The sequence below is a fragment of the Lipotes vexillifer genome, unplaced genomic scaffold (assembly GCF_000442215.2).
Source record: "Lipotes vexillifer unplaced genomic scaffold, Lipotes_vexillifer_v1.1 scaffold225, whole genome shotgun sequence".
NCBI classification, from domain to species: Eukaryota; Metazoa; Chordata; class Mammalia; order Artiodactyla; family Lipotidae; genus Lipotes; species Lipotes vexillifer.
This window is the reverse complement of record NW_006787630.1, coordinates 1,266,164-1,279,234: the sequence shown is the minus strand read 5'-3', so window position 1 is coordinate 1,279,234 and position 13,071 is coordinate 1,266,164. Positions and strand designations below refer to the sequence as shown.

At 56.2% G+C, this 13,071-nt stretch overlaps 1 protein-coding gene across 1 annotated transcript; it reads left to right on the top strand.

Annotated features, from left to right (window-relative positions):
- The first annotated feature begins 8,181 nt into the window (after positions 1 to 8,181).
- Positions 8,182 to 12,698, top strand: PEAK3 (PEAK family member 3). Its single transcript, XM_007460435.1, is given in 8 exon segments — positions 8,182 to 8,208; positions 8,210 to 8,264; positions 9,040 to 9,230; positions 9,286 to 9,378; positions 9,380 to 9,547; positions 11,951 to 12,170; positions 12,173 to 12,508; positions 12,511 to 12,698. Coding segments are annotated over 8 exon segments (1,278 nt in total).
- Positions 12,699 to 13,071: the final 373 nt, after the last annotated feature.

Sequence of the window (13,071 nt, the reverse complement as noted above, 5' to 3'; positions counted from 1 at the left end):
TGGTCCTTGCCCCGACTCTCTACCTCGGCCAGACAACAGTTAGGGCATCACTTGGGGGAAGGGGCACAGGAAATTTTGTGTGGCCAGGCCCTGGCCAGAAGGGAGGTTAGACAGTATTCTCAAGGACCTTGTAAGAAGGTTTAAAGCCAGCTCTGTGCCCTCGCAGCTGTGTAATCTTTGTTGGCAACCGAGGACCACCTGGACCATTGGTGTCCACGTCTATAAAATGGGTCTGACGGTCAAACCTATTGCTACATACGTAGAGGCCAGGCCCGTGGACAAGCTTGATGATTGACTTGGATTCTGGATCCCTCAAGATCTTTCTGAGATGAGCCAGAGAGAAAGCTGTCCCTCCTGGAAGTTTTGCACAAAGGATTCAGCCAGAAGGTGAAAGGGGCCACTGGCCATTCTCCCTGGGCTGGAAACTTCGGGAGGCTCTGATCCCGCTTCCACAGCGTGTACGTGGGCCAACAGGGCTGTGTGGCAGGCTGCTGACCACAGCCAGCCAGGGTGGGGACCCCACCCAACCCCACCCAACCCCACCCAACCCCATTCATGGCAGGAAGTGAGTGAGGGCCGAATGAGGTGTCCAGCAGCCCTACACAGAGTCGAACAGGAATGGACTAGTTTTGTTCCCTTAGCATCCTCCTGACCTTGGTTGCCACGACAACACCGAAGGCCCCTCAAAACGATATCCAAGTGCCTTTAACATCATCAAGACAGGAGGGAGTATGTTCTCAGCAGTGTTAGGATTTATAGAATGTCAGCATATTGAGATCTCCCAGCCCCCTCTGCCCGCCCCCTGTCCCAACATCAACCAAGACCCCTAGCCCCTGCCCCCCACCCCTACCCGGCTGTGTTTGGTTGGAATCCAATAAAAATGAAACCAATTTAATAACAAACTTCAGGGTTTTTTAAAATTCTCATGGGAAGCATGGGGGCAGAAAGTAGGGGCTGCTGGGGGTCCCAGAGGGAGATGCCTGGCTTCAGCACCAAAGCCGACCCTGAGTCATAGGGCATTTGTGGAGAATGACCCGTGGGATAAAGTTAGAGGTCACACTTTAGGAGTGCCCGTGCTGTTCCCAGCGCTGTTCCCTGTGCTGCCTGTACTCACTCCCCCGTGAGCTGGGTCCTGTTATGACCCCATTTTACAGGTGGGCAAAGGGAGAGTCAAGTCCCCAGCTAGGGAGAAGCAGGGTGCTGAGAGGGACCAGTGGCACTGGGCTGTCCAGGGGAACTCTTGCCCTGAGCTTGGTCCAGGGGCAGAGCCAGCGGCAGGGAGGAAAGGAGAAATGAGGTGCAGACCCACTCGCTCCCTGCTGCGCCTCTGGAGCTGGCAGCTTCTTCCCCTGGGGCTTCCCCTGGCCAAGGGCAGCTGAAGGGGGACCCGCCCCGTTGGTGGCTAGAAACCCAAGGCGGGGCCCCTCAGAGGGGTGTCTGTGGCCTCAGTGCTGTGTGGCCTGGGGGAAGTCGCTGCCCCTCTCTGTGCAGTGTGCTCATCTATAAACTGGAGGATTATGGTCCTCTTTCATGCAGGGAACTGAGCTTCCTATGGCTGCTGTAACAAAACTTAGTGGCTTACAACAACTGAGATTTATTATTTGACAGCTCTGGGGCTCAGAAGTCTAAAATGGATTGGCAGCTGGTCCTTCCCGAGGCTCCAGGGCAGCATCGGTTCCCGCCTTTTCCAGCTTCTAGAGGTGCCGCATCCCTGGCTCGCAGCCCCACCTGCATCCTCAGAGCCCGCAATGCAGCATCTCCCGTCTCTCTCTGCCTCTGACCCCCCCGCCTCCCTCTTATAAGGACCCTGGGATGACGCTGGGCCCCCTGGAAATCCAGGGTCACCCCCTTCCTCATCTAATCAGCAACCTTCACTTCCCCCTGCCGTGCCACACAGCATATTCACAGGTTCTGGAGATGGACATCTTTGGGGACTGTAACCCTGCGTGACACAAAAAACTGAGGCATTTTTCTCAGAAATGCAAAGTCATGACAAATTCGGGAGGATCTGGCATCCTGAGCCCTTGCTCAGGGCGATGCCAGGGATGCAGAGGGCCCAGCCCCAGCTCCCACAGCGCTCCAAAACCACTTCTCGAATAAAAGAACAGCTTTACTATCTGCAGAGGGTTTGACCCTGGTGTGAGGTGGCCGGCCAGGGCTGACACACAGGGGCCACTTTTCAGGGTGAGCTGAGGCAATCGGTCCGCATTTCTAGGCGTCAAGGGAGGACTGTCCACTGGGGCTCAGTGGGGTGGTAGGCACATTGGGGTGCTGAGCAGATGTCAGCTGGCATCTGCTCTCCCCCACAAAGGGCCCCCAACCACTCCAAGGAGGGGTCTTCTTGAGGCAGGCAGGGGGGTCCCTGGGCACCAACTGCCCCCCACCCTGCCTGTCCTGGGTGGAGAAGTCCCCAGGGATGTCATTGCTTGTCCCAGCCTGGCCCTTCTGCCCACCCCGCAAACCCCACCTCAGGGTCAGGCAAGGAAGGCACTGACCTGGCGTCCAGAACTGTCATCAAGATCAATATTCTACGAACAAAATTAATTTATGCCCTGAGTCCACAACCCTTTAGATAAAGACAGGATCCACTCTGCCTCGGCATGACCCTGCCTCACTCCCCACACCCTAATCCTGGCCCTGGTGCCAATAAAACTTTATTTACAAAAACAGCCGGCCAGCCCGAGGGCCATAGTTTGCAAATAAGGTTTTTTTTAATATTACATTATTATATTACAATGTTATTTATCTTGATTACTGGGTTGTTTTTTTTTCAATCACGCTTTTAATGAAAATATCATAAAATAACAGTTTCTCATCACTGTACATTAAGACTGCACGCTTCTAAATGGAGAGATCGGTGAACTGCTTTACTATGACGCTTGAGGGTTGCATACCTGCAGCTCTGACCTGAATTTATCCAAACTCTCGAGGGAAGTGAACTCGGTGTGATGACTGACTGTAGCGGTGGCCAGTACAGGAGTGCGATCATGGTCCCCCCTTCCCGGGAAGGGCGCGTAGCAGGACATGATACCTCTTCCAGTTCCCGGTAAACAAAACAGCTGTAACCCCATCCCTCCCTCTCCCCCTCCCCCTCCCCCTCCCCCTCGAGGTATTTGTGAATGGGCCAGTGCCCAACCTGGGGTCCCCCAACAGGGGAGGGGGAAAGCAAGTGATGGGTGGGGGACAGAGAGTTTCCCCTCAGCACCTGGACCCCCGGCGCCCCGCCAAGTGGAGGCGGGGAGCCCTGGGGATCCTCCCTGCCCTGAGTGAGGTCTGTTATGCAGCATATTTGAGGTCAATAAATTACAGCAATAAATACTAAAGTGAGGTGGGGGAAGGGGTTCCTGGTAGAAAATTAAAGTGGGGTGACAAGCCCGGGGCAGGGTGGGTGGTCCTAGGCAGGGGGTCCCGGGCAGCCTCAGTCCCCACAGCACACACCCACCCCCTGATTTGGAATGTCAGACTGAGGTCAGGCCCCGCTCCACCACCCGCTCCTGGCATCGGGTTCACAGGTTCAGTGATGCCCAACCTGGCTCTGGGGAAGAGCGAGGGCCTTGGTCCCTGCAGGGGGCCGGCAAGGCTGGGATCCCTGGTCTGTTCTGAGGCCTGGCGCCTCTGCTTTCGTCCTCCCCACCCCACCCCGACCAAGCCAAGGGGACGGGACGGATGCGGCCGCCTCTGCCCTGAACGCTGCCCTCCTGGCTGCCCAGGCCTCACCCCGACTCCGGACAGCCACGGGCAGGGCGGCTGGGGTCCCTGGTGGATCGCACTCCTGCACACGGCCAGTCCAGTGCATTCTGACGGGTGGGAGTCGGGGTAGCCCACGGTTGTGTGAGTTCCGAAAGTCCTTCTGGGTCCAGCTTGTTCGTTTCACAGGCTGAGGTGTGTGGCTATGCTGCGAGTCTCTGAGATTCGTGTATTTGCTTAAAGGTTCCTCTTTCCTTCTTTACCGTTTCTGCAATCCTGGAGGAGCCCCGGCGGCGGTGGGCTGGGTCTGGCGGGAGCGTTCGGTGGCGGTGGCGGAGCACGGTCTGCCCAGACATTGATACAAAAACAACACTGTTCAGAGCGTTTGCACCGTCCATGCAGTGTTTGCCCAGTGAGCCCCTCCCACGGCCGGGGTGGAGGTGGGGGTCCCCAGGGGGCGGGGACCCGCTGGAGCCCACGGAGCTGCGCAAAGGTCCTGGCTTTTTGGCGTGAGAGGGACCCTCACATCAACACACCCGAGGGTCGCAGGCAGAGCAGCGGGATGGGGGTGCACCTGCATCCCACGGGCCCAAGCCCAGGCTCAGGTCCTGTGGCCACAAGTGACAGCCACCCCTGCTGTGCCAGCTGGCAGGACGGCCAGGGTCTGGCCAGGAGGCCTGGGGTGGGCCAGCGCGGGCCCAGGCTCTTTGGTGCCAGCTGGGCTGGGAGAGGCGGGGCTGAGAGGAGAGCTCAGGGGCCCCCACGCCCGCCCCAGGGCCTACTCAGAAGGGCTCCGGAGGAAGCCGGGATTCACTGGGACTGGCCTTTTATCTGCTGAGGTCTGAAACTGTAAACGTTTATGTAAACGAACAATGAGATAAATATATTAGTATCTTTTTTCTGAGCTCATTGAGGTTCCATACGCATTCAAAATGTGCTTTGGTTTAAAAAATAGGTTTTGTGAATTTGGGTGTGAGCTTTTTTTTTTTTTTTTTTGGTCGTTGTTTATCCTCTTTCCTACATGACATCTGCTATTTTCTGTTTCCTGTTTCTCCAAAACATTCAGGAGTTCAGCGACTAAAGCAGAGAACTGTAAGCCGCCCTTTGGCCTCCAACAGCCTAATCTCCTGGTGAGGCTCTAACACACATCCATGCACACACTCACGAGCTCGCACTCCATGTGAAACCAAAGGAAAAGGAAAACAAAACCAAGTGTGTTAACCCCGCTCATCCCACAAACCCTTAAAGTCTTAAATAGGAAACTAGTGTTTTGCTTTCTTGTTCAAATACAGAGAAGGCTCGATGAATGATATAATACTCAGGTGGGTACAATACTACATTGCACGAAGGTCATCGAGTGAGGGCCTCTGCGCCCAGTCCCCGAACCTCTGCCTTGAACCACCTGCTTCACCGGGGTCCATGCCCAGGGGCGTGTGTGCAGCTCCCGCTACAGACTTCTGTCGTGTGGCTTAAGTGCCAACGGAGTAGGGGGGTCGGGAGAGCAGAAGCACTGCAGGGGCCCCGCCCGACTTGCTGGAACACGAGTCTCCAGAGGGGAGAGGAGTGGCCCGAGGCCGGGGGCACCCCAAGGGCTCAGCAGGGCCCCGCGTGGCCCTCGTGCCCTCACTCCAGACACCCACCACTCGGGTCCCTGAACTCAGGCTCTGGTTTCAGCTGGATGGTCTCTGGAGGGGTGGAGGGTAGGGGTAGGGGATGACTCTGGAATTTTTTGGTCTGAACTTAAAGTAGAAAGAAATAAAAGCCTGAAGCAAAACGAACAAGGTAAAGCCGCTGGTCCAGCCCTGTGGCTGCAGCAGGCTGAGGACAGTGGGGCCGACCTCTGGACCTCGGCCTGGCCTTGTGAGCGCGGCTCTGGGCCCATGGAGGTGTCTGAGGCTGGCAGGGAGCCCAAGGTGAGGGAAGGGTGGGATTCAGGGCTGAGCCCGTGGGTGGCAGCCAGCCTCTCCCCAGACCGCCCAGAGATGCCAAAGCAGAGCAGCTCCCCACCCTGCCGGTGGGTGGGAGAAGACGTACACACCCCTGTGGTCAGCCCCTCCGCACTAGTCAGGTAGGGGCTGCTGCTCTCCCGAGGTGAGGCTCTTGCAGGCCCGGGGTACAGGATGGGGGGGGGTCTCACTTCTGCCCCATCCTGGCCTGGCCGGGAGCCACCAGGAACTTGTCCCACCGTGTGGCTCCCGTCTCCCGGCACCTGCTCCTGTGCCGGGGGCCCCCCAGGGGCTGGAGCACCCATACCCCAACTCGGGCCCAGATGAGAGGCAGCTCGGGCTCCCTGACAGCAGCACACTCAGAACACCTTCAGGGTGGCCGCTGGCCACACGCACACGGAGGAAGTACACGTGCCCCTTCTGAGAGGGGCACAGGCGGGGGCCCAGGAGGGCGACGGGAGGAAAACACAAGTGGCACGGCCACAACTGCCATCACCAAACAACGTCCTGTTCTCGGGAGTTCAAGAGGTAGCAAAAGGTCAGAAGTCTCTCCACCTTGACGGTTTTTTGTTTTCTTTTGTTAGCACCACCTTAAATTCTGTGCCTGAGGTGAGTGCCTTGCTTGCCTCACCCTAATTAGTCCTGGATGGGAGGCGTGGCCCAGCTGGGTGACCCCACAGGGTCTCATGAAGGAAAGAATAAGCACTCACGGTCAGCAGGGGTCTGGGCAGTGAGCAGGCCACTTCCTTGGCACCTCTGGTCCCTTCTGTTCCACCTGGAACAGCCCAGGATTTGTGGAATCCTTGTCCCATACAATTGGCAAATCCTTCCTCGAGCCTGCCATTCTCCGACGGCATGATTCTGAAATCTGCCCAAATCACAGGCTGCCCCATGGATTAAGACAAAGAGTATAAATTCTATGAATTACAGAAGCTGAGTGCTGGGAAAGACAAAATATTGAATCAAGTTACAGACCCTCACGCTTGAAAAGCTGGCTGTTAGCAGGTCAGTGTGGCCCAAACTGTGGCAGGAGATCCACTTGGAGGACTCCGTGAGATGGATCTCTCTTCTTTCCCACACCCAGGGGGCACCCAGCGATGGCCTGTGGACCCCTCTGCCCAGCCTGGACCTGCTATGTGACCATGCATGGACTCCAGCCCTCTCTGGGCTCACTGCCCCTAAGGGAAATGAGATGGGGCAGAGGGAGAAACTCAGCATGACACTCAAGCTAGGAAGCAAGAACATCTTTGCATCTTCGCATCTGCAGTGATTTCTTGGTTCTTCCATTACAGAGGGGAAGAGGCTGGGTTTCAGCTGAGACACCTCTCATGCCCCCGGGCAGGTAGGGCAAGCCTCAGGCCCCCAGACAGCTTCGACAGTGTGTGCTGAAGCTAGAATTTCACACTGTCTGGCTTTCCCTGGATTTTCACCCTTCTTGATTTTCTGTGTATGGTAATTCTATATAAAATGCCTTTTTCTGAATCAATGCATTAAGGTGGTGGGGGGAAGGGAAGTGAGTTGATTAAATTTTTAAAGAAAAATCCAACTTCTGGGGCTGTCAGGAGGCAGCAAGCAGGAGCCACTTTTCTTTATTTGCTGGAACAGAGAGGGGTGGTGACTGGCCCAACATCACACAGCAAGTCAGAGTGGAGCTGGGGTTCAAATGGAGCGGTACCTGCCAAGGGTCCTGGGATGGGTGGGAGGTGGGGGCACGTGCAGTGGAGGCTCCTCAGATGATCCTGCAGAAGGGGAAGTGGCTCTGGAGAAAGTGAAAGCCACAGATGAAAGGGTCACCTGGTCCAATCTGTCCCTAAACAGTCACTGCTGGGGTTCCCTGCCCTCCCCAAAGGCGGGGGAGTCTAAAAAGTCTCCATCCTCCCCATCTCTCAGGGCTCCCCTCTGCCACCCACCTCGTGTAAACTTTGGGACCTCCGCCTGTCTTCCTGTCTCCTGCCACCCGCTTTCAGCCCTGGAACCGGGTGGCCTTCATGGGGAAGTAATGCAGAAAGCTCCCCCTCCTGCCGGGGCCTGCGGTCTAACAGTTGCCTGGGCGTTTCCAGCAACCGGTCAGACAGTCCAGGAGGCCAGGGGCTGCAGCTATTGGGAGTTTGTCCCCAAGATGACCCTGCCCCGAGGTCACTCCAGTCCTGAAGCTAGGGCGCTCCTAGAGGGGGACTGGGGCAGGGAGTGGGCAGAAGCAGCTGCTTTTCAAGGTTGGGCAACCTGGAGTCTGGGTGGGGCAGAGCTGGGGCCCAGGCTGCTGCTGGCAACCACACAGCTTGAGGGGGCTGAGCTCTGGGGAAAAGGCCTAAGCATGGGTTCCCTGGGTATTGTCACCGGCCCCCAGCTTCTTCCCCCACCTCCTTGAGGTCTTGTCCTCACAGCTGGACATTCTGTCCATGTCACAAAAGTACAGGGTCCTTCTCACCGCCCTGAAAGGTTGATGGGCGACATTTGCCCAGAGAAGTCAAGCAACCCTCCCAGGGCCACACAGCAGGTGCTGGGCCCCTCCCACACATGCCCTACACTCTGACCTTCCACCAGCAGCATGAGCAGCCCAGAGCCACCCACCGAGACCCCCCGGGGCCAACGCCCCGACCTGGCTGACCCAGCCCACGTAAGGCAACCTTGGTGAGAGCCTGGGAGGGGCCCCGGGTGGGGGTGGGACAGGTGGTCGGTGAGGCAGCCAGAGCAGAAAGGTTGAGTGTTTCGTTACCATGTAAGGAACGCTCTGCCCCATGATGGTTTAACTAGATTACAGCAGGGATTTTTTGTTGGTTTGTTTTTCATTTTTGCCATGACGCTCGGCATGTGGGATCTTAGTTCCCCCACCAGGGATCAAACCTGTGCTCCCTGCATTGGAAGCGCGGAGTCTGGACCACCAGAGAAGTCCTATAGCAGCTTTTTAACTACCTTTAATAAAACTCTTGTTTTAAAAAAAAAAAAAAAAAAAAGCTGGATAACCAGCTTCTAAAAATGAGGAAACTGGAGTTCAGAGAGGCTCAGTCAACTGCCCAGAGCCGCACAGGGAAGTGGGGGTCACCTGTGCTGGGCCAGATGTTTCTCTGCCACTGACTTGTCACTCCTCTGAACCTTTGTTTCCTCATCTGTAAATTGGAGATGGCATCCTTACCCCACAGGGCATAGGGTAGTTGGAGTTGGTATTTTTTCCTTTTTTTTTTTTTTTTTGGCCGTGCTGTGTGGTTTGTGGAATCTCAGTTTCCTGACCAGGCATTGAACGGGGGCCACGGCAGTGAAAGCTCCAAGTCCTAACTACTAGACCACCAGGGAGCTCCCCATTGTTTCCATTCTAGAGATGAAGGAATTATGGCTGAGGGTGGAGCCATGCGCACAGGACTCCACTCTGCGTGTCCTCACGCCCTTCCCCCACTCCCTCCCCCAGCAGGTGAGGTCCGTGCCCGCCTGCTGCCCTCCAAGGCCTGCTGCTCACGGACATCTGAGCGCCCCGCTACTGACCCGCAGCCCGTGCCCAAGAAGACCCTGACCAGGGCCCAGTCGCTGCCCACCCACAAGTCCCCCAGCCCCGGCCCCACTCCAGCTGGGCAGCCTCAGGAGCCCCTTCTGGGATCCCGCAGTGTGCACGAGAGCCATGCAGGCGACGACAGGGCGGGGCCAGCCTGTCGCCCTGCAGAGCTGCCCTTCTGCTCGCTGGACACGGAGCTGGGCCTCTCTCTCCGCCGCGCTGGAGGCCCGGCAGCTGGAGGGCCTCCGCGCCGTGTACGCCCCGGCTGCACGCCCGGCTCCTGGGGGGCCTCCCGGGCCCCTGCCGCCCCGGCCACCGCTTCCGCCTCGTGGACAGCTCGCCCTGCGTGGAGAGCTGGGACGCCCTCTACCACCGCCTGGTGCGGAGGGACAAGGAGGCGTGGCACCTCCTGGCTGCCAAGATGAGCCCCGCCTTCACCCCGCCTCCTCGGAGGTTTCCCCAGTGTCCCGACCAAGGCGTAACCCAGGGCTCTTTAGACTGAGGCCCAATTGCTTATTTTGCGACTAACCTACGAACTAACATCGTCAGCCCTTGGAACCGCGTTTCTCAGGTGTGGGGTGACCTACATTCAAATCACCTGGGAGTCTTGTTAAAATCTCCCCCACGACTCTCAGGGGCCCAGTAGTCTGCATTTTAACTCACTCACCCGTGAATTCTGGCGCGAGAAACCCACAGCCGGCTGATAGCTCCCACTTTCCATCATCATCTTCAACAAAATATACTGAGCACTGTTCCTTCTTGTCTTGTGCTGTTCTAAGGACTTTTAGACACTTTCATTCAGCTAATCCTCATGCAAGCATCACCACGTTTCGTTATAAGATGCTTCTGTTTTATGCACCACCAAGAAAAAGAAAAAAAAGATTCCCATCAAATAAACCAGACTACCAAGTGTCAGACACATCACCATTTTGGAGGAACCTCACCCATTCAGCAGAATGTGTTATCATGGACCCATTTTACAGACCGGAGCATGGAGGGAGTAAGTTGTTGCTGGCTGTGAGTTCTTTAGTTGACAGCTCCGTCCTGGTTCCATCCATCTCAGAGACCCCTGGGGAGTTTATTTTTAAATATCACACTCCCAGAGCCCCACCTCAGCACCTGTCCTTTCTAACCCCTGCCCCAAGGTGATTCAAATGTAATCCCCAGGGCTGATACTCTCCTACTTTCTAGAAAGAGCTTTGCTGTTCAGTACTGCAACTGCTGGCCATGGGTGACTTCTGAGCACTTGAAGTGGGGTTGGTGCCAATTGAGATATACTCTGAGTACCAAATACACACCGGGTCTCCAAGACTCAGTATCAATAATAATAACAATAATGTAAAACATCTCACTAATACTTTTTTCATTTGGTGACCTGTTGAATGATAATATTTTGGATAAATTGGATTACATAAAATAGATTATGAAAGTTAGTTTCAAGGTCATAAAACTCAGTATCAAAAAAAAAAAGCCTAATTAAAAACTGGGCAGGGGACTTCCCTGGTGGTGCAGCAGTTAAGAATCCGCCTGCCAATGCAGGGGAAACGGGTTCGAGCCCTGGTCCGCGAAGATCCCACATGCCGCAGAGCAACTAAGCCCGTGCGCCACAACTACTGAGCCCGCATGCTGTAACTACTGAAGTCCGTGCCCCTAGAGCCCGTGCTCTGCAACGAGAAGCCACCGCAATGAGAAGCCCGCGCACTGCAACAAAGAGTAGCCCCCGCTCGCCGCAACTAGAGAAAGCCCGCATGCAGCAACGAAAACCCAACACAGCCAAAAATAAAATAAAAATAAATTTATTTTTAAAAAACTGGGCAGAACACCTGAAGAGACATTTTTCCAAAGAAGACATACAGATGGCCAACAGGCACATGAAAAGATGCTCAACATCGCTAATCAGAGAAATGCAAATCAAAACCACCATGAGGTATCACCTCACTCCTGTCAGAATGGCCATCATCAAAAAGACCACAAATAACAAATGCTGTCGAAGGTGTGGAGAAAAGGGAACCCTGTACACTGTTGTTGGGAATGTAAAATGGTGCGTCCACTGTGGAAAACAGTCTAGAAGTTCCTCAGAAAACTAAAAATAGAACTACCATGTGATCCAGCAATTCCACTCTTGGGTATATATCCAGAAAAAACTGAAAACCCTAATTAGAAAATATATATGCTCCCCAGTGTTCATAGCAGCATTGTTTACAATAGCCAAGACATGGAAGCAACCTAAGCATCCCTCAATAGAAGATGTGAAATATATCTACAAGGGACTACTACTCAGCCATAAAAAAGAACAAAATAATGCCATCTGCAGCAACATGGATGGACTTGGAGGGTATTATGCTTAGTGAAATAAGACAAAGACAAATCCTGTAAGTTTTCAATTGTATGTGGAATCTAAAAAATAAAACAAACTAGTGAATTTTTTTTTTTTAGAAGAAAGAAAGAAAGTTACTTTCACCTGCTCCTTTTCACTTTTTAAAATGTGGCTACTGGAAAATCTGAATTACACCATGGCCCGAGTTGCATTTCTACTGGACAGCCCAGCTCTGGCACCTTAGCTGTCATCTCCCTTGCTACCAAGTGCCAAGCATCCGCCCCTTTGGCAGAGTGGAAAGTCCGATCCCCTAAACACTATCCTCCTTGGCGTAGCTTTCCTTAAAATCATACTGGTGACCAACATGCGAATTAACACGAACCCCCGGCTTCTGGAGGGATACAGCGATGGTGGGCAGGTTGGGTTGGGTGGGAAGTCTTCAGAACAGATAGAGGCACTGGGCGAGCTGTGCTGGTTTGGTGGCGGGGAGCTCTGAAGCGTCCCTCTGTCCCACAGGTGCCCAAGCCAGGAGCTGACAAGCCCCACCCGTGTGGCCTAGGGCCCCAGGCTTCGCTGGCCCCGCATTTCAACCACCAGGAGCTGTGTGGTCTGGCGCCCGAGGGCGCACTTCCCCAGACGCCCTGGAGCAGCCCCGTGGCGCTGGCGGCGGAGGTGCCAGAGCTCACGGTGGTCCAGTGGCCTGTGGAGACAGGCGCGCAGCCGCCCGAGGAGTTCGCAAGGCCGTGGCCCTGCTGTTCCTGCAGCCCTGGAGCGCCCGGAGGGAGGCGCGGGCTGCGGCCCTGGCCGAGCTGCGGCCCGAGAAGCTGATGCTGGCGGCACCGCGGGGCTGCTCAGCCGCCAGGCCCCAGCGCCTGCTGCTGGCGGACTTCGGCCGCGGCCCCCCGGCCTCCCACGCGCGGCAGCTGGGCAGCCCACTCCGAGAGCTGCTTGGCCCGGGCGCAACCTTGGCCACGTCCTTGGCCGTGGGCCTGGAGCACCTGGCGGCCCAGCTGGCCCGCGCGCAGCCCTCGGAGGCCGGGACTCGCGGCGCGGTGCTGCTCTGGGGGCCCGGGCCGGGCTGCGCGGCCGCGGAGCCCCGCTGGGGTCCTGGCTGCGGATGCGCCGCGCGCTGCTGGTCCTGCACCTAGCCGAGAGGGCCGTTGGTGGGGAGGTGCCCAGCCTGGAAGACTGGCTGTGCTGTGAATACCTGGCCAAAGCCACCGAGGACTCTTTGTACCTCGCCGGGGAGCTGCTGTGTAACTGAGCCTTCCCGTGAGCAACGCACCTGTTCCAGGGCCTCTCTAGGAGGCAGGTCCCCCTTCCCAGGGCTGGGGCTGGTGATAGGGTGGACGCCCCCTTCCAGAAGGGGCCAGGAGGCCAGCAGAGGACGCAGCTGAGAACTTGGGCCCAAGGCCCCCTAAGAATTCAGGTGCCCTCCTTCCAGGGCTGGGGGCTAATGGCCAGTGCCTGCTGAGGCCTTCTGATGCCAGAGGTGCCCACCCCTCTTCCAGGTGTGGTACCCCCCGACAACTAATGTCTCTCCCAGTGGGCAGAACCGCTCCCACCGCCTTCCAGCAGAAGCCAGGATGCCCTTCTAATGCTGGGGTCTGATGGCCACTGTCTCCATGACAGTGTGG